The sequence below is a fragment of the Strix uralensis genome, chromosome 8 (genome assembly GCF_047716275.1).
Source record: "Strix uralensis isolate ZFMK-TIS-50842 chromosome 8, bStrUra1, whole genome shotgun sequence".
Classification (NCBI taxonomy): domain Eukaryota; kingdom Metazoa; phylum Chordata; class Aves; order Strigiformes; family Strigidae; genus Strix; species Strix uralensis.
This window is the reverse complement of record NC_133979.1, coordinates 33,300,370-33,325,203: the sequence shown is the minus strand read 5'-3', so window position 1 is coordinate 33,325,203 and position 24,834 is coordinate 33,300,370. Positions and strand designations below refer to the sequence as shown.

The following is a 24,834-nucleotide window of genomic DNA, read 5'->3' as shown; positions in this document are numbered from 1 at the left end:
TGGATGAACCTGGTCACCTCAGGGTAGTTAAACAATTGCTCTGTTACACTCTGGTACAACCAGGCTCAGAGAGCATGAATTGGTACTGAAGTTGCCTTCGGTCAGCTTTCGTGAAGGAAGAGGCTGTTTAGCAGAATACTGAACTCGATCTTACACATCACCTTCAATATTTCAAATCTGATCAAGTTTAGTGTTGGTTCAAAAAGTTTTAAGATTCAACCCAAAAATTTTTAACCATCCTGTGATCAACCAAGTGGCAAAGTATTAAATGTACCGACTGCACAATCCACGTAAGTCAAGCTTAACTATGTTAAAGCAATTTCACAGCAAGTGACAGATGTGTACAAGCTCAATGAAGAGTATTTAAGTCTAAAACGCATAACTTCCAGTCACTGTGAATCTCCAGCGTGTCAGCACAATCCATATTCATTGCAACTCATCAACTCCATACTAAACATATGAGGCACAATAACGAATGGCATGCTGCCCATTCCAGGTCAGCTGAATGAGCATTATAAAAAGAGCAAAACAGAATAAAATACTTTAAAAAGTCACATATGGTATAAAGCCTCACTGAAATTATTATTCAGAGGCAAGGAATTTAAGATAGCTGTCTCATACTATCTTACACTGCTGTGCAGAGGATCTGCGAACTGGTGCTCTTGCATGTTTTAGGAGGTTCATTGGATCACTGGACAATTTTTACTGAACTGACGTGCACTTTAGTTCCTGCCCCTGTAGGTCTATCGTTCATTCTGGAATCATATCATCAACAGCATCCTATATAGGCCACCAGGTTTCCCCGTAAGAGGCTGACTGGAGTGGGAAGACACAGCCCTGAAGGCTGAGCTGCATGAATCCCATTGTGTCTCAACATGCCTCGTGGAAGGCGGTGTCCTACTGGAAGGGTGTTTCAGGTGGTTCTTCCTTCTTCTTGGAGAGTGTTGGAGAATATTTCTAGTGGACTTCAATCCCATGATACCTATTCCGTGTGCAATCAACGGTCTTTAAAGTGGCCTCCAGGGAAGTTTCAAAGGGTCCAAGTGTGTCTCCGAGGGAGTGCTGATTTTGAAATGGGGGTAACAAGTTTGCAGATGGCACCAAGTTGGGTGGGAGTGTTGATCTGCTCGAGGGTAGGGAGGCTCTGCAGAGAGACCTGGACAGGCTGGAGCGATGGGCTGAGGCCAACTGGAGGAGTTTCACTAAGGCCAAATGCCAGGTGCTGCACTTGGGCCACAACAACCCCCAGCAGCGCTACAGGCTTGGGGAGGAGTGGCTGGAGAGCTGCCAGTCAGAGAGGGACCTGGGGGTGTTGATTGACAGCCGGCTGAACAGGAGCCAGCAGTGTGCCCAGGTGGCCAAGAAGGCCAATGGCATCCTGGCTTGTATCAGAAATAGTGTGGCCAGCAGGGACAGGGAAGGGATCTTACCCCTGTACTCGGCACTGGTAAGGCTGCACCTCAATGACTGTGTTCAGTTTTGGGCCCCTCACCCCAAAAAGGCCATTGAATGACTCAAGTGTGTCCGGAGAAGGGCAACGGAGCTGGTGCAGGGTCTGGAGCACAGGTCTTATGGGGAGCAGCTGAGGGAACTGGGGGGGTTTAGTCTGGAGAAGAGGAGGCTGAGGGGAGACCTCATGGCCCTCTACAACTCCCTGAGAGGAGGGTGCAGAGAGGGGGGATGAGTCTCTTGACCCAAGGAACAAGCGCCAGGACAAGAGGGAATGGCCTCAAGCTGCGCCAGGGCAGGGTCAGACTGGCTCTTAGGAAGGATTTCTGTGCAGAAGGGGTTGTTGGGCGTTGGAATGGGCTGCCCAGGGCAGGGGGGGAGTCCCCATCCCTGGAGGGGTTGAAGAGTCGGGTTGACCCAGCGCTGAGGGATCTGGTGGAGTTGGGAACGGTCAGGGTGAGGTTCATGGTTGGGCTGGAGGAGCTTCAAGGGCTTTTCCAACCGAGATGATTCTGCGAAGGGACCCGTGGGCAGGAGCAGACAGCAGTGCTGTGCGTTTTGGTGGGCCGGAGGGGACCGATGGGGAGGTGGGTGCCTGGAGGTGCTCCCTGCCCGCCTCGCAGACCTGCGGCAACCTCCTGCCCCTAAATTTCCGAGACAGGCGAGGACCCTCCCCCGCAACACCCCCTCGGGGCCCCCTCCCGGGCTGCGCAAGAGGCGGCTGGAGGTGGGGGAGTGGAGGGGAGGCGGGGAGCAGGGCCCGGAGCAGCCCTCCCGCCGCCGGGGCCCGACCTCCTTGTGGCGGCGGGAGGCGGCGCCTGCGGGAGGAAGCGGGCGCGGAGCGGGGGCCGGGCCGGGCCGGGCCGGGTTGGGCCGGGCTGGGCTGGGCTGGGCCGAGCCGCGCCGGGCTGGGCTGGGCGGCGGCGGCGGTCCCCGGGCGCAGCGGTCCCGGCAGCATGGGCGGCTCTGCCTCCAGCCCGCTGGACGAGAGCAAGTGCACCTACATCCGAGGTAGGACGGGGCTGCGCGGGGCAGGGGCCGGGCAGGGCCGCTCCCGGGGGCAGGAGGAGATCCCCGGGGCCGTGGGGTGACGGCCTCGGAGCGGGACAGCGGCCGTGGGGTTCCGAGCGGACGGCAGCGCCTTAATAACTCCCCGTGAGTCAGTTATAACACGCCGAGGAGCGAGGGTAAAAACGCTGAAAAGTGCGGAGAGATGCGACCTGAAAGTGGCCGTGTGACAGTCGGCTCCCAGTTCCCCGGCCCCGGCAGCTGGAACTTTGACGGCAGCAGGTTTTGCCGAGGTGGATCGGCTCAAGGAGCGTGCGGCGGGATGTTCTGCAAAGCCCTTGAAGGCAGTGAGAAAACTGCTGGGGGGTACTCAGGCTTGTGTGAGGACTTCTTATGCCGTTAAAATGTAGGGAGAGAGAAGGCAAAAAAAAAAAATTGATTTACATTTATACACATTACTATTAAACTACGAAGGAAAAGAGCATAATTCTGTATTTTGGGGGGTATTTTTGTTATTTGAGTAGTTAAAAGATGAAATACATCTTGCTCTTGCCTGCCTACCTACACTCCTTATCGGTAAGGTAGCAGGTAAAGTATTTACAAAGCAAATTTTAAGGCTATTTACAAGCGAAATAGAAGTTTGCATGTGAAAAGGAAGCCCTGTTCCAGTATATTATGTATTATGCATCTGAAGCCTGCGAGAGTCCTCGCTGCTGTGGGCTGGGAGATCAAACCCGGCGCTGATGATTCAGCCCGTGGGGTGACTCCTGGGTGGTGCCTGCAGCCCAACTTGTCCTTTTATTCTGTTGCTTTGGGATTTTTTTTTTGTGGTGTAGAAGGAGTGCAAATGTTGAACTGCTCCTCTGTTGGGACTCCTTCTGAAATCACAGTGGATCTTTCAAGAGATTCCCACAGTGGGAAAGACGTCCAAATATTAAATGGCCTTCACCCAAAAAGCAATCAGCAAAGCTGCCGGCCTCACATGTGGAGATTTTGCTACAATGTTCCCTCAGTATTGTCCTTTTCTCCTGCCTCACTGCGGGTGGTTTCAGGTCCCTTCAGAGCCATGAGGGTGCAATCCCTATGGATTTCTTTTTCTCTACACTTACCCCCACGCTGCAGCCAAAATTGCATCGGCAGAGTTCAGCATTTCAGGCTTTCTGATCCCTGACTGAGTGAGGGCAATTTGTGAGTGCCTGAAGAGGCTGATGTCTAATTATTGGGGAAAAAAAAAAAGCAAAAAAAAAAAAAAAAAAAGCAGGAGATTCAGGTTGCTTATTAGGTTCTGTACAGCTGTGCAAGAGGAAATTGGGCAGGTCTTTGCCCTGGACATGATCTAGAATTGGAACAGGGAGCTCATGCCAGAGGGCTGGGAAATCTGAATCTGTTAGGACACGTGTGAAACTGGATTGATACATTTGAGACTTCCCTGTAGCTCAGCGGGAGGGTGCCTTTGCCTTGCTGAGAGCTGTGCAGCTCTTCAGACCCATGTCTCCTTTGCCTGTCACGTCTTTGAGGAGGCAAGTGATAAAACCATTGTGAAAAAAGGAATTAAAACATTGTGCTTATCCCCCGGCACAAGTCTGCCGTTCTTGCTGTAAAGTGAGGATCCTCCACTCTGAACTCTTGCTTTGAAAAATAATTAATGAGGCGCTTTGTACAGAGGCTGCCCATAAATTAGTACTTCCAAGAAGGAAAAGGAATTGGGAAGAGGATTTTAAATTGAAGTAGAGTGCGGTCCAGACAGCTCGCCAAACCTACTGCTGATGTTGAGGCTGGAGCCTGCAACATTCAGACCTTGCTTATCTGTGTTATGTGTCTTGGTCTGATGTATTTCCAGAGCAAGTGCCATGGCGAGCTCTCCTCGTATGAAGAGGAAGCAGCTGAATCGCTGATTCCATAGATTGAATAAGCAGCACATTTTTTACCTGGCTTTGTAAAGGTTAGGTGTGTTTTACTGGGGGGCTGGGAGCTTTGGGGTTTTTTATCCTCCAGAGTTGATACAGGGGTTTCCTCAGTAAAAAGGGAAGGGAGATGCCAGCTTTTTGTCAGTAGAACTGTCAATCCATAGTACTTGAATAGAAGGGCACTGGTGAGGATGTGAGACAACAAGCTCAAGGATGCTGCCTCACACATCTTATTCAGAGACTGAAGCCAGCGACATTCTCCAAACTTTGTGCATTTTGGGATGCTCACTCATACTGGCCCAAGTATCAGTAGACTCAAGACAGGAAATCCCAAGTATTACTTCAAGTGAGAGTTTGGTCTAGATCATCTCTACTGCTCCCTCCCAACCAGTGTTTTGGTAAACAAATTTATACTTGCAATCTGTATGTCCTGGATTCAGCACTAGATTTTTGCCCTAAGGGAGGTGGATGCTTGGTGGATGGCTCGTGCCCCCATCTCCTTGTCTTTGCAGCAGAAGCTTCCTGTGATTGAACATTGCCATCCTTTAGGTTAGTTCCTGCCACTCTAACCTCAACCTGCGGCAGAGAAAATGATTTGGGTGGCATGTCAGCTCTGCAGCATGCCGGGCTGCTCCTGCAAGGGCGGGGTTAGGCAAAACTGCGTGGGGCAGAGTTAAACGCGACTGCTTGAATGTGTAGCAGGATTGCTGCATGGCTGTTGTCGTGATGGTGTAATTTAATTTCTTGTTGCTGTAATGATAATTTAATTTGTCTGAAGCTGCCAAGTCCCTGTGTTGTAAAGCCTTGTAGTTTATTTAGACAACATTTAAACTAAAACACAATATAATGAATGGAAACGAGGGACTGAGGACTAAAAGGGTGGATGGAGTTCTCAGCAATAAACTGGTACGGTTTCTTCATCAACATACGTACAAATCTACAGGTTTTCTAATTTCCAAGAGTCTGTTTGCTCACATTGTTTGTGGGATGAGAAGAGAACAAAACAGGGACAAAAATTATGTCATATGTAAAATTATGTAAAAAATATGTAAAAACATATGTGTAGGTGTCGATATAAAGCAGCAAGAACATGGCCCTCAGCACAGGGACCCCCAGGTAGAGCCCAGGAGACGCTTTGCTCTGTGCGGTTCCGCGTGGGTGAATAAGCACAAGCCTCGTCAGACCAGTTGGAGAAATGAATCCCGGAGAAAATCACAAAGGCATCCTACGCGGAGTCTGTGTTACTAAATGCAAAGGCTGTGATTTCCACCTAAACCTACTTCAACTTCTGTGCTCTTAAGGAAGAAGGGGTAGTATTGAACCAGCCAAGTTACAAATCATTGAGAGCTGTGGATCCTTGGACATGGGGCAGTATCTTGAGCCATAACTGAAAGTCAGTTAAAATAATGATTGACCTGGTAATGTGTGTTTCCTGCAGCAAATAATGCCTAAGAAGAGAATATACGATGCCAATGTGTAATTTTTCAAGTGGTCTTTTCAATATGATACACGTGAGGCTGTGTTTGAAATTGCAAGGGTGGGGATCATCCTTGAAACAGGGACAGGCACTTCACAAGCTGCCTAAAGACTTATTTGGGGACGGCAAAGTTTTGCAAAACAATTTTTATCCTCAGAAAATCTTTGCATTAATATATGCATACAGCATGAAGTTACATTTTGCAAGCCATCACAAAATCTTTGTCTTTTTCAAGTAGAAATTAATGAGAATTGCTCATTATTGTCAGATGAAATTGTGAATAAACCGTCAAGACATGATATTCCTTACTCCTACCTGAAGGAAATGAATGTCGTAGTAAAATAATGGAAAAATGAGTCAGCAGGGATGCCTGTGAGTGCTGGGGGCAGCTTGGGTCCACTGGGAGAAGGTGGGTAGAGGATATTTAGGGGAGAGTAGGAGGCCATGGAGTCCCAGCAAGAAGGAGTAGGGCAGAAAGCCAGACCACATGCACTGCAGCATTACTAGTCTTGAAACCTTGGCAGTTTCAAAGGTGCCCTCTGTTCTGTGTAGCACGAGCCTGTTTTTCTAACTGTACCGATGGAAAAATACTTGTTTCCGTTTATTTAAGATCCTTAAGATATTTGAAATACACACATTATAAACAGTAAAATGATTTAAAGCCCCCTGAAATGAAATTTTTATAGTAATTCCTCTAGGTTTTGGTCCAAGCCCTTAAAAAAGAAGGAAAGACTTGTGGCAGAGATAATCCTTCTTTGGATTTATTCAGGATGCGAGTGAAATAGATGGAGTTTAAAAAATGGCGGTAATAATTAGGAGACTGGGAGTTGATCATGTGAAAAGAGTTTATTAAAAAGATTCATGCTTTCAGTTTGATGAGGCATGGGCTAAACTTGTGATGGGAGGTGTTCATTGCATGATCTGTCTAATGCTATTTAATGAGCGTTGCACGCAACAGGGAGCGGTATAGGGCGGTAGTGGGGAGTTACAGACTCAGGGTGCGATCATGAACTTGGGGAAAAAGATGAAAGTGCCTGTTAAAACAACTTAGTAGTATGCCCTGAGAGATGTTTAGTCTGGAGAAGAGGAGGCTGAGGGGAGACCTCATCACCCTCTACAGCTACCTGAAAGGAGGCTGCAGAGAGGTAGAGATGAGTCTCTTTAACCAAGTAACAAGTGATAGGACAAGAGGGAATGGCCTCAAGTTGTACCAGGGAAGGTTTAGACTGGATATTAGGAAGCATTTCTTTACAGAACGGGTTGTTAGGCATTGGAATGGGCTGCCCAGGGAGGTGGTGGAGTCCCCATCCCTGGAGGTGTTTAAGAGTAAAGTTGACTTAGCGCTGAGGGATCTGGTGTAGTTGGGAACTGTCAGTGTGAGGTCAATGGTTGGACTGGATGATCTTCAAGGTCTTTTCCAACCTAGACGATTCTGCCAGAGGTTTCAAGATTGCTGATAGACAATTTTTGCTTTGGGTCTCTAATATTAGACAAGAAACAACCAAGGAAGCAGATCTCACAGTGGGGAGAAGGCAGAAATGGCCCTGAGACTCTTCATGATTTCCTGTTTCTGCAATCTCAGCAGCAGTAGTAGGGGACCAAGCTCTGCTCTTGTCACGTGTGGTCTGTTGGGACCAAATGGTTTTAAATTTAGAGAGGTGGAGAGATTTCAAGCACCCATCACCAGTAATTTCAACAGGTACATCTTCAAAAGAGTTTAGCATACAAAAAATTGAACGTGCCTGCAGGTTGTTTTTTTATTAAAGGTTCTCAGCGTGCTTGACCATATCCAGTCTACCCATTTCCGTAAACATAAAGCTGTCCAGAGGATAAAGCTTTGTAGTCATTTGGTGTTGATTTGTTTGTTTAAATGCAGTTTTTCTTTCTTCCTTCCTGCCTTCCCTTCTTTTCCATCTCTTTCCTCACCCGGTCAGATGGGACAGCCTGGCTGAGGGACTCAGCGATGGTGCTGTGACCCTGTGGCACTCAGGGATGCACCCTGCGGGTGGACCTTCCAGCCATTCTTTTCAGACGACAGTGAAAGCTATTGCTTAATGTCTGTAAGAACTTACTTTCTAGTCATTTGTTTTGCCTATGAATTTCGGTATGGTACTAATTAAGACAGGGGGTTTTTTGCACAAGGGTAAAACACTTCAGATGTGTTTCTACAAGATGCACCATACTTAGAAAAAGCAGATAGACTCCTCCTATTCTGTCAAGTTTTAGAGACTGAAGAGGAGCCTGGTTTACCCTTTACTTAAAAGACAAGATAAGGTCGCTAGCTTTACAGGAAACCGTCTGAGCAAAATACCATCAGTTGTACAGAGATAAGTTCCATCAGCTCGGAGGGAGATAACCCAAGTGCCTGATACAGCTCTGGAGTGAAATTCTTTCCAGCAGCCAGCCGGCGTGCACATAGCCATGAGCAGGGATGCTGAAGGATGGAAGAATAACTTGGAATTAGTTGTGGAAAAGTTGGCCTTTTTTGGACAGGCACTCAGACTGGATGTTGAATTTTCTGCTTTAAACTGTTGCATAGTCCTTCTGGTTCTAATTTGGTGTATGACTGCAAGTATAACAGAGTTTTGTAAAAAATCTGGCTGCACTTACTGCCTTTTCTCTCAGCCTGTTACAAGCTATGCCTTGCCGTGTTTTGGAAATCCTCTCAGGTGAGCGTGGCTGTCTCATCACACAGCAGGAGTGTGGTATCTCTCTGGACTTAGCAGAATCTGCTTTGTAGCTCTTAGAGGGTGCTTTTCATTTTCACGTTCTGAGGTTTATGGTAAAAGCTGATAGGATTTTTCTGTGATTCCCAAAATCTAAGGAAGAGGCAGAGTAGTATTTTCTTTTACAACCATGTACTGAATCCAAAATTCATGATTGTGGGTTAGCACTTAGCAAGTACTATCTAGTCCAATCCAAATAGGTATAAATACCCATGGAATGAAAAAATGAAGTAAAATTCATAGGAAATTAGAATTTCAATATGGATATGAGACTCTGTTCTTCATTATATGCACCTTGCTAAGTTTCCAAGTTCTTGAAGACCTTAAGAAATGAGATTTTGAAGAAAAATCCTTTTGGCTTTACTTGCTTTCTCGGAAGTTTTAGTCCTCAGAGAGGTTGTTGCTGTTGGAGCCAGTGGCAGATTTTCATCCCATAATTTTAATAAATGGTGCCTTTCTGTGTTGGAAGGGGGAGGCAGCTTCCCTTTGGTTCTTATATTCTTTAATTCAGGGGTCCAGACACTTTATTTTAGCTTTAGACTGAATGCAAGCAAAAGGCGTCCAGGGATGTGATTGATGGGGAAGGTGTTTGCCACCCAGCTTGAACAGAATTTACTGTACTTGGTAACTTCCAGATCTCAGCTTTGGGAGATTAAGGCAGGAGATACCTTCTCTATTCAGTTTCCATTGCTCATGTAGGCCCACTTATTAACCTCTTTCAAAAGTACCGCAATTTAGAAAGTTTACAGTCACGTTGTCTTGCAACGGGCATGATCAAGAATTTCCCTAATCAAAGCAGGAGGTGAGATTTTGTTCTTCAGTTTGTCAATATAAGGATTGTCTGTGATCACATCCCGTTTACCTTCTGTAAATGGCTTGAGGTTTTCATAAACCAAGAAATCTCAGTTATCCATTTTGTGGCACAGCTCCTCCTTCTGCCAATGCATCTGTGAAGCCGGGTTAGGCTCCTCGCCCGTTCAGCAGGATCATCTCAGGCTGCCTTACACCAAAGCAAACTGTATTGCTTACAGAGGAACTAACCTTAAAGATCATGTGCTTGCTACAGAGCCTGGGTTTGAAAACTGAAAGGTGGTTTCTTTCTGGGAAAGAAGGTCTTTTTCGGGTAGTATGAGTGAAAGGAAACCGCTGCGTGGTAGGGGAAGGCATGTGGCATTTTTCATGCTTTTCTGCTGTCTGTGTAGACGAAACTATGTGCAATGTTGAATTAAGCATGGGTATCAACAGAAAGAGCTTCTTCTCAATAGAAAAAGTGAGAAATGTGCTCACCTTTGCCTGAAAAACCTGTAATTGAGAGGCACACTGGAAGTGTAGAGTCTGCTGCTCTTTTGTACTTGATATTCTCTGAAATCTTGAAGATTGGAGGTTCTTTAATTAGTGCAGCTTGGCCACAAATTATAAGACAGCCTTTGCATCTGATAGAAATTTTATTGATATTAAAGGGAGAAAAAGCAAGCTCTGAGATGATTAAAGCAGCTTTGTTGTTGATGCCTTTGGGCAGTAGCAGCTGAAAAGCCAGTGTCTAGATCGGGAAGGATGATATTCATAAGCAATGTGGTCACGGCTGCTTTTAAAGTACAGCAGCATTTCTGTCTACAGCTTTTTCCTTTGCATATAATAAACTTGCTGTTCTCTTCGCACTTAAAGAACAATTAAAAGTGGCTTCAAGTTTTTGAACATGCATGCAAGCGTTTTAGTTGCTTTTGCAGTTAAAGGATAGTGATGAAACGAGGCCAACTCTTACATAAAGGCAAGATTAAAGTTTGTGGAAATGGCTCAAACGTGTGTGAAGAAAGGGTTCGCCTGTTTGGGTTTTCTAAAAACTTCATCCTCTGTTTTGTTATTAGTCTTACATATAAAAAAAGTTTGGTGCTGATTCTATACTAACACCTAACTTGATATGCATAACCTAGGATTTTGGTGAATTTGTTTCTCTAGGTATTTGAGTGTTCATTTTTGAAATCATAAGCCTTTATCATCATGCTTCTCTGATATCAGTTAATACCTCAGACACAGTTTCTCTTACAGTTTGGATAGTACTAAAGCTTTAAGCCTACATATTAGGCCATTGTAGTGCTACCAAAGTTATTATTTAGTTACTGCATCTTTTTTTTAAAACTAGGTAGTTGTCTTTAGCTGGCAGTATCGTGAAGTCGAAAACAAAAGTGAGGCTGACTCTTGGGTTCTCTGGTTAGATGATTAAAAGTTAAAAGCAATATCGTTTTCAAAAATACATATATTACTTTTGCATGGTTGAAATTCTTCTAGGAAATAAATAAAATGAGGAATAGTTCATTTATTTTCTAAGTAAATTTTTTTAATCCAAAAATCGTTATTAAAAGTAACTTTTTGATATTGTGATGATCTTGATTCTAAGCCTGTTCTGCTTTGCCCTGAGCAGCGTGGCTCCCTGAGCAGCCTGGCTCCTAAGGAGTGTGCCCAGGCTTTTGCTGTGGATGACATGTTCAGTGGTTTTGTGCAACCTCTGTTCAGTGCCAGGGCAGCCAAGTGTTTTCTGCTGAACGTGTGGTGGGTCTGATGTGAATAGGGGGAGGCGCCACGTCAGCCATCAGAGTGTGACCGTGGTGGTTGGTAGATGTTTGCCTCTGGCGGTTACAGGTGTGTGGTCACGCTCCGGGATCTCCGAGGGTGCTGTGCCAACCCTTTAGGTCAGAGCAGCATGCACGTCTTCAGGACTGCTTCAAACCGTGCTTGGCACCGCACTGCTCGTGGGCTGGGATACCTGCAGTGATGGGGTGCAGCCGTGCACCCCTCACTCCAGGGTGGAAAAGAGCAGCAGGGGTTCCTGGCTTGCTGCCCGCTTTACATATCCTCCCAGGAGCAAGCCATGATTTATCCTTTAGACTGCATTCTGCTTTTGAGATTTATGCAAAGTGAGCATGTCAGCTGATCTTTGGGTTGTTTTTTCTACATGTCATAGCTTAAACAGTGAACGTGGTGCATCCTCCCCGTTACGGTTTCTGGCCAAGCAGCATGCTGAGAAAAGCCACCCACATCAGTGCCTGGCCCGTTTTTGGACTCTCCACTGACAGCGCCAGCGGCCGTGACGCCTTTTCAAATGGCAGTGGACTTGTAAGGAGATCATTGGTAACGGTGTAGACAATCAGTTCAAAGCTCCCCAAACATGCTGCTGTTTTTTCCAGGTACATTTTGTATTGTGTGTCTAAGGTCAATGTGCATTTTGACCGTGGCTCTCATGCGTTGCCACGAGCAACTTGCAGAAAAGGTCATCTACGCCTGAATTGCACGTTGGTTGTTGTGTGGGGGACATGTTGGTCCTCACAAAGGGTGTTCTTGGTATAAATGGTGTAAGGCAATCCTTGCTCTTGGTTATTTACTGTTTAAGCTGGCAAAACACACAAAGCTAAAGCAAGAGAAACGAAGGCATGGGACCAGGGAGTGCCAGGATTAGGAGAAGCAGCCTGTGCCAGTCCCCAGTGCAGGGTCAGGCCTCTGCAGCAGCTCCAGCTGCACCGTGCTGATGTGTCCCAGCCAGGCAGAGTTAACAGCTGTGATACGTGCTAGGGACCAGCTGGATCTCTAAGCACTCGTGATCACTAAATACTTTCACAGCCAACCTTAGGAAAAAATGTCTACGGCTTCTTTACATTATAAAAACATCTGGGATTTCCCATGAAGGCTTATGTTCCCCAGGTCAAGGTAGCTGCAGGTTTTGCAGAGCTCGAAAGCCAGCTCTGTCCATGCATACCATTTCTAAAGATGCCCTGCTCACTGCCGGGGATGGCTCTTTTGCTGGAGTAATGCCTTCTTGGATTTACTACTAGTTTTTAGTTCTGTGTGCTTAGGATCCCAGCTAAAAAAAATTGCCCTTGTGTGCCATATCTCAAAACTTGCTGTTTGCCAAGGAGCTTTCCTTTACTCTTTTCAGAGATATACAGGCACCAAATATACTTTATATAGCTTCAAATTTACAAAAGATGCCACCATCATCCCACCACTCAGCGTCCAGCTCACCCATCACTGTCCTTTTAGCTAGCACTCTTCTTCAGCCCATCTCATCTGTTATCTGAGGAAGAAATTTTTAAAGCTTTACGTGGTATTTTCCTTCCTCTGCGTGAAACCAGTTGCTGTTTGTGCTGTGATTCTCTGCGGAGGTTTGTTGTGATGTTGGTAACTGAAGACCTGATTCTTGAAGCAGCATTGGGGATGTTAAATATCGTAAGTGAACGTTGTCTAAAGACTGACTTGCTTTTATTGAATGTGATACGGAGGCTCCTTTTATATTTTCACTCGATACTCCACATATTGTAGTGGTCACACTAGAGGAAAGGCAAGCTTTTGTCATCCCCAGGCAAAGATTTAATGGCAGGGTCTGTGCAAAGTTAAAAAAAAAAGAAAAAGGCTTTTTTGCTCTTAGGGGTATTCTGGAAAGTAATATCATTGTCTGTAATTTAGTCTGCCAGACACTTTCCACTGTTTTCAGTTGCAAATGAGGCTTTGCCAGTCTTCAGCTGTTCAGGCTGAAGTTTCCGTGCTAAGTGTCTGCCTCAAATTGCATTTTTGAGAAAACTGCAGTTAAAACGGATGAGCTTTTTCTTTTTTCTTTTTTTTTTTTTTTTTTTTTTTGAGAATTAAGCTAAAGAAAACGTGTGTTTTCTCTCTTTGGATGTTCTGTTGAGCTGCTCAGGCATATCCTGCAAGAGGAGGGAAGGGGTTGGGGGCCATAGACCTGGAATAAGAGAAAGCAGAGGCAAGTGGGAAGGGTTTCTAACCACTGCCACTGTTTACCTGCTGAACTAAACCCCACTGTTTCCACTTTTGCGCTCTGTGCAGTCTAGCAAATAGCTGCAAAACCCACAGCTAGCAGCAGCTGTCCACCCCTGTAGACAAAGATGATGCCACAAAGCAAACACAACTTTCTACTGTATAAGCTTACTGTGTTAGCTGAAAAGGTCTGTGGATCTGAAGCCCTGAACTCACCACTGATGCTCAAGGGAGACCAGGGTGCACAGGCAGCTTTTGGTATATTTTTCTATTGGCTTCATTCAATAGCAAGCCACAGATTTGTTGTTTGTTTGGTTTTTTTTTTCCCTTCTGAGATTTCCTGTAAACTTGCCAAGCTACAAAGTGCCATGCAGGCATCAATCAGCTGATCGTCCTGCTGAGAGATTGTGATAGGTGGTGGTATTTTATTTCATGCATGAGGAGTTATGGCTATTAATTTGGGGCTTGACAAACCTAGTGCTTAATTTTTCAGGGAACGGGCCATTTTAATGCTCTCCCCAGATTTCCAGCTGGGCTCTGGCTGTTCTCAGTTGTGACTGCGGGCACTCAGCACTTCTGTAAATCAGAAAAAGGTGACAGGAGCCATCTGGGAGCTTCTCCCATAAGTGACATACGTTTTGTCCAGCATTACATTTTGTAGAAGACACAGAGACAGGATCTGGTTCTTTGGGGTGGCATTTCCCATCCTTAAATATAAATTGAGTCCCTGCTGTTTCCAGCTCACCATGCCACAAACTTTCAGATCTCCACAATGAATGGGGCAGGTACCATATGAAGTTGATTAGAAGATGGTGTTTTTAGATATGATTGTAAAGAAAAGTAGCTTTAACCACTGCTGCTTGAGCTCCATCAGTCTTTGCTCTGAGCCTGGGAAGCAGCAGCAAAACTACTGACACAAGTTGTGTTTGAGGTTAGGGACGGTTTGTGAGTGTGGCTGGAGGGGGGTATCCAGATGTCAGGGTTGCATTTGATAGGTCTGCAAGGAGGAGCCCAAAAATCATCCAGATTGTCGGCTGATTTAAGTTGATGGTGGTTTTTATGGTGCTTTTGCAGAGAAAACATCATAGAGTCACAGAACGGTTTGGATTGGAAGGGACCTTCAAAGATCATCCAGTTCCAACCCCCCTGCCCCGGGCAGGGCCACCTTCCACTAGCCCAGGTTGCCCAAAGCCCCGTCCAACCTGGCCTTGAACCCTTCCAGGGAGGGGGCAGCCACAGCTTCTCTGGGCAACCTGTGCCAGTGTCCCACCATCCTTTAAAAGTATTTCAAATGCACATAGAAGAGGGGACTGTCTGAATTAAAGATACAAATGAGTTCTTGATTTTCACGTGTTTTTAAAATATAATCATGGTTGTTTAGTTATTTATTAGTTTTTTTGCCAAGCTTGATAATTTGCAATGGGCTTTCCAGCTGTGGCCAGGAAACAGGGAATCAGCTGGAGTTTCCTTCACCCCCCTCACGGCCCACAGTGAAGACCCTCATTTGCAGAAGGCAAAATGCTCATGTAATGAAATTGTGCTGAGAGTGCAGGTGTGTTATGCTGCCATATTATTAATGAAGAAGGAAGGGCTTAGACTGAGAGTACGCCTTTCCTACAAAGTGATGTTGAAAAAATTTTGCCAAAACCAAACATTGCCCGAAAACCAAAAGGAAAGTAGCAAATGTCAGCAAGCATGGTGAAGGCATGTCCACCTCCCGTGCTGGTTGGCGTTAGCAGATCAGTTGTGTGTGGAAGAAAGGGTGGTGCACTAAAACAAAGCTGTAAACTCTTGGAAAAACCTATTTGTAAAAGTAACACAGCTGCTGGATTGTTCATGGGGAGTCAGGTCTTATACAAACCAAACCAGTCTCTGGCATTTCATGGATCAGACCTTGGAGGTGTTGCTCAGTATAATAATGTACCAAAATGAGGGGTAGGTGGGCGCACACCTACCTAGTGTAGCTTCCTATACCTTGCATGGGAGGCTTGATAGACTGCAGCCAATGGTTGTTCCAGCATCTTTTGGTTTAAAAAAGATAATTCAAAATCCTGTGAAACAAACCTATCTGTGCTGCACAGGAGGATTTAAACCAGGAAAATCAACCTGATTGATCCAAGTGTGCACTCTGTGAAGGAGGGAAATATATTCATTTGAGTATGAAGCATAGTAAATCATCTGTTTACCTCAAAAATCTGAAATATTCTATCCAAAGCAGGATGGCAAGCTATGTCAGCCTCCTTGTCCATCTATTCATCTTCTGGTACAAATCAAACATTATGATTTGGCGAGAGGTCTCAAGCAGATGGGTGAAAGGCCACAGGACAGGCATTGCTCCCAGTTTCCATGAGCTTTATTTGAGTCCAGCCTATACGTAAAAGGTGTTTGTAGCCCATGCTAGAATCTTGAATCAGTCATCATAATCTATTTAATAGAAGAAATTGATCTCTAGGAAGTTCAAAAAACTTTTTGAACTACAGAAGCAAATCATCTGCTGGGTAGAAAATTATGTTAATAGCTGCTTCCATCAGCCTGTTGATCAAAAACAGACTGAAGGAAAGGGGAAGATGTTGCTGTCCGTGTGGACTGGTGTGGGATTTGAGCACCTCTCTGGATGCCAAAATCAAGGCATCTTGAAAACTTGAATCCTAATTTAACCTTCTAGATGTGTGGTACTTCACCAGTCTGCTACATTGGCCACACGGCATTTTTAGGGCCAGTATTAGAATTTGACTCCCGTTTCTCTCATTCCTTTAGAGATAAGTATTTTAATTACGTGGTGGATGCTTTCCTTCGGGAATGGCTGCAGTGTGCATGCTTGGTTCCATGGTACATAATTGCTGTGCCGCTGCAGGGACCGTGGGTATTGCATTAGCACAGCAGTCCCTGTGTCAGTCCGATTGTCCTCATTATGGGGTTCCCTCAGAAGCTGTAGAAGAAAGGTTCGTGTTGTTGTATGTGTTTCACCGTTCTCTACCACAGCTTCAACTCCTTCCTCCCGTTCTTGAGTTTCAGCTGCTTTTTAGCTGAGAGCAGGAGGGCTCAGCAGCAAGCTGCTTTCAATCTATGTCCTACCAAACCCAAGGGAAGCAGTGGGGAGGAAGAGTGCCCAGCACAAAATTGAGGCCATATTTGTTGTGAAACATATCCAAGATCTGCAACAAAAGAAGCTTCTGTAGAAGACTTTGGAGACTGGGCATTAAGGGTTTGATGTGTTCGTGATAACCCCGTGGGATCTGTGGCCAAGTAGTGGTGACAAGTAATAAACTGAAGCAGCTCAGTGAGAAGGAGCACCGGGATTTGTTGGAGGAAGGAGTTGAGTTTGATGTGAATGAAGAAGGAAGGCCCCCATCTGAATTTACCACCAACTTCCCTTACACATGGAAAAAACATGAAGCTGCTCAGCACATCTTGTACCAGAATGGGCATGTCTAAAGCTGATACCATGCCGAGGTACAAGGGAGTTACCAGTGTAAACAAACATACAAAACCAATGTGTTGGTAAGAGTGTAAAATACTATGTGGTAATTTTGAGCAAGAGCTTGTGGTTTTGTTAGTTATTAATCTTGCTACATGGTTTTTCCTTAGCGTGCCTTAAATATTTATGCAGCAGGAAGTGTGGTCAACTGAAAAGTTGCTGTGCTCTTACCATAACAGTTGGCATTGGCAGGTGTAGCTTTCGTGAATATAAACCGAAATCATGTTTGCCTTGGAGGGTGTTGGGGCTGAACGGTGTAGGTGAACACTGGCTGGGTTTCTATTGTTACTGTCTGCAAAAGAGTAGTTTTTAAACCAAAATCCAGCCTCTCTGATAGCTGAGGTGTTTGGAGTTCTGCTCTTGGAAGGGACACGCGATTTTCTGGGAGACTGAACCAAAAATAAATTTAAAGCTGAATTTGAGGACACTATACAAAATGTCAGGTTGAGTTTCTGTGACCATTACGTATGGTAGCGTAGGCTGAATTGGTGCCAGAGATGTGAGCATGCGCAGCCTTGGAAGGATGTGAAAGCCGTATTTCATATGGGGCCCATCTCTCTATTCATAGTTTTAACTTCTTTTGGATGATGGGAATGGAGACATCTGTAAAAAGTAATAAGTCCCCTTTCCGTCCAGAATAAGGCTATGCGTTTTCCAGCTGTTGGCTAAGACAGGTTTTCCTGTTGAAATAGCTTTTGTCTGATGTAAGTCTAAAACAATATGGTTATGGTAACCGAAAATATTTCTTTGTCAGTTCTGTCCCCTGTTAGTTATAGTTGTAAATCCACGTATTTCTATTCTTTGTTGCTTCTCGTAGCAGCTGTTTGATTTTTAAAACCTTATGGAGTCTTCCAGTGAAGTGCATACTGCTGATAAAATGCAGTATTGCTTATATTCTGTATTTTCTTTACCATATTGTGTAGCTAATTTTCTTTTATCTTCATAATGGATTCTCACGATTATAGAACATGCTCTTGCTTTCCTTCAGAAGTCCTGTCATCTTGAATAATACAAAAAAAAAAAAAAAACCTAACATTGATTCATGTGGTTCTTGGTTGCAACCACAATAATATGGACTGTGCCATGTATTTGTCAGCTGATGCCATTCTATATTCATAAAACATGCCTTGGGATCTTTTTTTAGATCTGTAGAGTTTAAAGATTAGCTTATTAGGCATCTCTCTGATGTGTAATTATTCTGGACTGTTAACCAGAAGATATGTAATTTATATACAGTAGGCAAGCAAAGAAGAGTGTATGTTTAAAAAATGAGTTTTCCAGAGCAGTTTTGCAAAAAAGGTAGTTGTAATGCAATTAAAATACTTTTATTTTTATTTAAATAAGTTAAACCCAAACCAAAACCATGTGCTGGCTAGTGAAGCAGTTTTACTTCTGTGTCTTATGTGCTTCTTTACTATAATTCTATGTTTTCTTTCAATTTCAAGATACAGTATTTTACAAATCAGAGGAACCCTATGAAATCAAGAGTTTAAAAAGCATGTTAGGTTATCTGCTCAATCTTGAAGCCAGGGCTGCATTACCTCCTCTGACTTTCTTTGCATTGCTCTGTACTAGTCGTTCTTGAATGAGATAAGATCTGATGCTTTCATTTCTTTCTCACAGCAGGTTCTTCTGAAGCACACTAAGCAGATATTTTTAATACATCCAAACAAAAATTGTAATTTTTGGAACTTCAGTTGGCATTTAGACTTTCAGCTTGGCTTCAGAGGTTCTGAGCTGGTGCTGGTGGTTGGTATCCAGCAGTTCTGGAAACACAAGAAGTTGCCCCACACCAGTGGCAGCAAAAGTCATTTTCAAAAATGTCTTTGAATCTTCAGCCACGTATACTATCCTCTTAGTGACAGAGGTACTTCTAGAAGTGAAATAATTACAAGGACCTGACCTCGTTACCGATTCAAAAGAAGTTGTAAGAAGGTTACCGTCTCCTAGACTATGTTTTTTGTGGCTGTTAGCCAAGGCACATGTCCCTCAGAGGGACATGCCTGCAAGCAAAATTGAAAAGTAGCATGTTAAAACCGAGGCCCGTGTTTTGTTGTGCTGACCTCTGAATTTCTGAGACGTGCAAAGAAAAAGTCATGATTCCATTTAAACCCAAATTTTGGAGCCAGAAGGTTCAACTTGACTGGCTCGTTTTCGAAGGTTTAGTGCATCCTTGCTAGTCAAGCTCAGTGTAAAGTGGAGACTAAAAGATGCACTTTTTCAACACTGTCTCTCCTACTGGCTGTGGTTTTGCATTGGAAATTATTATTGGAATTCATGAATCATATTGGTGGTTTTTGTGAATACAGTTTTCCAAAATTCCTGGCCTTGTTGTTATTCTACCATCTTTTCACTGATCTGCTTTTTAGTTAACCAAGAGCCTGCCTGTTTGTGTGAAACTGCTGGTTTTATGCAAAACCTATGGTGAAACTGTTGGTGAAATAATTGCTCAGCGATGCTTGAAAGGGTAAATAGCAAAGAAGTAGCATCCCAGGGTACAAAGAACTTTCCTACTGCATGAGTAGCAAGCAGCCTGAGTATCATCTCATTGGAACAGATGATTGCACTGTATAGTGGAGGTCTTTAGGTGCAATGCTAAGCTGTAGAAAAGTGTCTGAAAGGTTGTTACGGATTCAGGAGCTCTTGGGGGTGTTTTGAAGCCACAATGGATGCTGTTAGGTGGGAAAATATTTCGTAGAAATTTAGTGCAGGGCCTGCACTTCATCGGGCTGGTGAATCCCATCAGCCCAAATGAAGACAGAAAATGGGATTTATGTGACTTTCCCTGCATTTGTTTCTCAGAAAGCCACAGGTTGACTTTAAGCCACCAGCGAAGAATGCAAACATGACTTGAAATTTAGTTGTAGTCAGTGAATGCAGGCAGCCTTTGGAGGAATTCAGATTTGGATGAGATTCAAACTGAGCGTTACTCTGTTAGAAGCTGTTTGTGGATATTGGATGCTTACGTGGTCTCATGGCAAATTTTTGCAGAGCAGCCCTGCGGCGTCTGGAGCAAAAACTAGAACATCTCGTAGGCTCTCCTTTACCTTCTGCAGGGACTTAACTGAGGAGTTTGGGGAAAGACACAAAGGAAAATACATTGTATAATTTTGAAATTGCAAAGCAGCACCACATAATCATAGTTGTTTATTATTATGCAAAATCTGCTCTTTCTTATGAAGACCTGCACTAACATAAACATTTTGTGACCCCTTTTGCCCCTTTTGGGTGACTTTAGCATCCTTCTCCCCAGTTGTGAGTCCTGGCTGCCTCCCTGGTGAAATGAACTGTGATAGTGTGCGTAAAGTGCAGTCGAGTAGATAGGAGCTAAATATGTTTAAAGTAGCATTACTAATGATTACTTCTGCATTCAGAAAACGAAAATGTTATCTGATATACATAAATTCGCCAGATAACATTCTTATCACACAAAAGCCATTTTCTTTTATTATCAGCTCTTGTATGTTGCATTCCTAGGGCTGTTTTTTTCTTAGTTTCTCCTAAATAAAACATTTTGTGAAGCACAGAAAGGTGAAGAATTTAAGTTTTGATATGGACAAACAAAACAGAGAACTATATTCTTCCCCAAAAAGAGATGAAATATCAACATCCACATTGATAGGAGTTCAGATTAGATTGATGGGGAGAACTTTATGGAGACTCATGATGGAAGAACTGAGACTTAAAAAACTGGAGCTCCATAATTGATCATACAAAAGCAGGAGTGATGAAAGCAAACTGATACTAATTGAGGTGTTGCCACCATAGGTATAAAACCAGGCCTTGAACATGTCCTGGTTATGTGTTGCCACAAGTCGTGGCATACGGGCAAGTACTTTTGGCGTGTCTATACATGGAGGTCCTGCAGAAGACCTTGAGGATTGTAGGGTTACTGCAATCCAGCAGGAGAGCTTTCGCCGAACCATTTCCAAATAAATTCTCGTGAACAAATTTCCTCTTCTTAATAATAATATACCCAGCTGTTTTTCTGAGCCCAGAAGCTCACATGGTCCTACTGTACAAACACAGCACTGGAAGAAGGTGGTTTTGATTTGTTTTTTTCCTTTCAAGTTGTGTTGTGTTGTCACAAGCCCTTCTGAACATGAAAGATAAATGGAGAGGAAATGAGGCAACTTATCTTTTTTTTTTTTCAAAAAGGAAGGAGCATTGAAACATTGAGGTGGAAGAGCTGAGCGACTGAGGAGGCTCAAACACACGTTTAGTGAGCGAGACAATAGCTGACTAGTGCTTCTTCCTAAGAATTCTTCTTAGAAATGGAAAAAACAAACACCAGCACTAACCCCATTGTCTTCTCAGGGATGCTTTCATGAGCACTTGAGGAACTGAAACTCGTCCAGGCGGAAGAAGAATAATGTACAACACTTGGCACACTGTCAAGTGGCTGGACTGTAACCCCTCTGAGCTTGATTCCACCATATATATAAGTGGGCTTTAGTGAAACCGGAGGAAACAAGATGACTTTGAGACTTCACCTGCAGAGTTGTGTGCCACCACCTTCCCGTCACAGCAAGCGACACCGTAGCTACGCCTGTCTGGGAGTCACAGTCAAACTCTCAGTGGGGTTCTGGCATTTCTCTGAAATACAGCTAAAAATAGAAGTCTGAAAAAGAAAATAAATTCTTTTCAACAGTTTGCTGGGACAAAGAGTAATTAGACGTTAAACACCAGCATTTGCACAGGTGTGACTATAAGATAAAGGCCTTGCTTTGCGTGTGTCCTCTGTTATATTTACATCAAATTCTTTCTGAACGCAGTTCTTTTTCTTTTTTCCTTAAATTCCCTTAACCTATGACCTTGTGATGTGGGGGTATTTTTTCTACCTCTGGTGATCTGGAATGCTGTCCCTGGCTAGTTGTAGGAAGAGCAGACCTGGGGAACATGAAAGCAACCTTTCATCTTTGATACTGCTGCAGTTGCAGAAAGTTAGGGGTTGTTTTGATTTTTACTTGACCTCTTCCAGGATAAAATTTCCAGAATTAATTCTGAATTTGGTAGCAGAAGATGTATTTTATTAGACAGGTCCCAACTTTAATCCAGAAGAATCAAAGGCATAAATTCTGCCAAGAAAGGAATCTTTAATGGGTCCTTTTAACTTTGAAAAGAAAAAAAAAAGAAAAACACCAAAAATGTTTGGATCACTTCGTTTCTTTCTTTTACAGTGCTTTGGAAATATTGAAATCTTGATTATGGCCTTGCTCAACTTTGGATGGCAGAAAAGAGGGAAAAGGAGGCCACTGGCAGGTCTCCCACATTGAGAAACCCCAGGCAGCCAGGAAGCCATCTCCTGTCTTCTGTTTGCTTGTTCCCCTTTATTTTCTTTTCACTCCCTTTTGCCTCATTTTATCTGCTTCTGCCCACGGATTGTCCCTGAACTAAATTTAGCAGGGGCTTTTGGAGCAGTCGCGTTGCTTTCGCGAGGGAAGGGAAGACCTCCTTTGCTCTGCTGCAGCCTCTGTTTTCTTTGCACCCACCTCGCAGCTTGAAGAGAGCAAAAGGCTGCATCCTAACCCAAACTGGGACTTCTGGGCAGTAGCAGCTGCTATAGCAGAGTCCAAGTAAAGTGTGAGTGAGAAAACCAGACATAATCATTCAGACCAAGATTGTTTTGAAGGGTGAGAGGAGACTCCGTCAAGGTCTCTGTTTACAGTTAAGCATCAGCGTCTTCCTCGCTTTGTGTCAAACCAGACATTTCCATAGCTTTGAAGAACCCCGGATGCAGGCAGCTAACGCTCTGGTACCACTTGTGGTGTTTCTCCACTAACTTGAATTATAAAGCTTATTTGTTGCATCGCAGAGCTGTAGTTTCCCTTCCCCATCTGTAATACTCACAGAAAAAGAGACTGGTTTACACGGGGTTTGGTGAGCAGAGTCATGTAATAATTACACACTTGTTTTCGAAACTCTTAACCTTAATTGATGCTTTTTTGCAGCCGTGGGAAGAAACCTCTTTCCCCACAGGATGAGGCGCCAACACTTCCTCCTGTTTCTTCTGCAGAATTAAAAATTCAGTGAACAGTGTGGGTTATGCTGGCGGGGAGATACTATCATCCGTAGAGAAGGGTTTGTCTGTAAAAGGGGAGACTTTTAGCTGCGTGAATATAGACCCTTTAATACTTGGAAGTATTTCTTGTAAAGTGTGAATGCAATCATTTTTAGATCCATTTATTTCTAAAGATTTAGCAAAGGAGTTTATTTTTCTGAAACGTGAGAACTATCAGCAAGGAGAATTTGTCTAGTTTGGCTTACCTAAGACATAGAAAGATTAACCACATATTAGGAAAAAATACTTAGAAACACCAGAACTAAGAAGCATTCCTCTACTGATTCATTTTCCCAGCTTAAAACCACTAGTCCATACTAGTTGCTGTTCTGCAGCTGCTGGGTGTACATATGGATGGATGATATGATGGAGATATTTTTTCCATATGCTTAATACATATGCAAAACAGGTTATTCAAAGTCATGGTGAATAATTCTGGCTTTACCAGGGCAAACACGCAGACTATCTACTGGCGTCATGACATTGTACCCTATGGTGTGCTGCTGTGAAACAACATTTTTGTCTTGTAGGTTGTGTCAGCCCTGAACAACTCCCACTGTAGCATCTTTATGGCCAACAGAGTCAGGTGGCATCAGAAAGTGATCCCATTGTATCACCATGCTTTGTAACAACAAAATATATGACATATTAAAGAAATTCTGAAATAATGCTTCACTGAAACTTCTAGGTCTTAAAAATGAGTCCTCCCATCCTCTCCCCAATAATGTTTTGCTGTGACAACAGTTCAGCTTCCTTGTGTTCATCTCGCAGTATTATAGCGGAAATTAATGAGAACCCGAAGCAAATGACTAAAAATGTACTACAACGAAATGTTTTCCCATTTTTGTTGTCCAAGCTTAATGTAAAGTGGGAGGTGGGGTAAAAAAATTCCTTCAGATGTGAACTGCATCTTATATATTCGTCTTCCCTTAATATGAAGTTTTATTAGAAGCTTAATTTTATATATATATATTAATTTGTCCTGTTTAAAAAAGTGAGAAAAGCAATAAAATGGATTCTTGGTTTTCACAAAGAGTTGTCTCTTTGTCTATCTAAAGACCTGTGTGGTCAGCTACATCTAATATGGGTAAATACTTCTGTCTCCTTTACTATGTAATACACACCTTTATTCTCCCCCCCCGCTGCACAGCAAAGTTTGCAGTGCAAGTATCACTGTGGTTTTGACTTAAAAGGACTTCCTGGGGTGCTGTAGCAGAAATCCAATTTTAAAAATACATATTTACCAAGAAAGCAACGTGTCAAAAGACCACAAGAGGAGGTTGCCTGAGAGATTGCAACAGCAAAAGGCTTTTGCAGGCTCATAAGCTGGAATGGGAAGGAGACCATGTCTGGGACTGCTCCTCTGCTGTACCCCTCCCAGGGGGAAGGTGCGTGCGTTCCTTGCAGTCCCCCTCCAAATGTCTTTCCACGGCTGCTGCCCCGCAGAAGGACCAAGGCAAGACGGTGTTGGCACAAGCTAAGAAAAATAGATTACATTGGAAAAAGGTCCCCACTGGCACACTGGTGACATGTATGGCCTTGGCCTTCAAAAATCTGAATGGTACTAGCTGTTTGGGTTAAAATCTGGTGTTTACCCAGTTGGTCTTTTGGGTTTCAAAATGGCAAGGAGGAACTCTGAAAATGAAATTACTTCCTGCGATAAAATCAAGAGACGTGGCTGTGGTCTTGGAAAGCTATTAAAATAAACAGCCATACTTTGAGACCTCTGCTTAATTTAGTTCAGCGATGAATCTTGTTTTTAACCTTTTTTTGCACATAGGCTAGCTGAAATATTGTCCTTTGCAAATCCCGACACTCATTTTCAGTGTATATGGGAGCCAGAAGAGAATCAAACACCTTGTGATTCAGTGAGAAAAACTGCAAGGGAAGGGGACCCAACAGTACCCTTATTCTCATTTTGTTACCCACATGTAGCCCTTTTCCATTTTGTGGGGTTTATGTGT

The 24,834-nt window shown here is 43.8% G+C and overlaps 1 protein-coding gene across 1 annotated transcript in view; it reads left to right on the top strand.

Moving 5' to 3' along the window:
* The first annotated feature begins 2,312 nt into the window (after nucleotides 1–2,312).
* Nucleotides 2,313–24,834, top strand: part of NIBAN1 (niban apoptosis regulator 1) — a 69,283-nt gene continuing 46,761 nt past the window's right edge. The window contains exon 1 of the mRNA XM_074877116.1: nucleotides 2,313–2,460. Within this exon, the coding sequence (XP_074733217.1) occupies nucleotides 2,406–2,460 (55 nt within the window). The 5' untranslated portion in view covers nucleotides 2,313–2,405. The remainder of the gene's footprint in view (nucleotides 2,461–24,834) is intronic.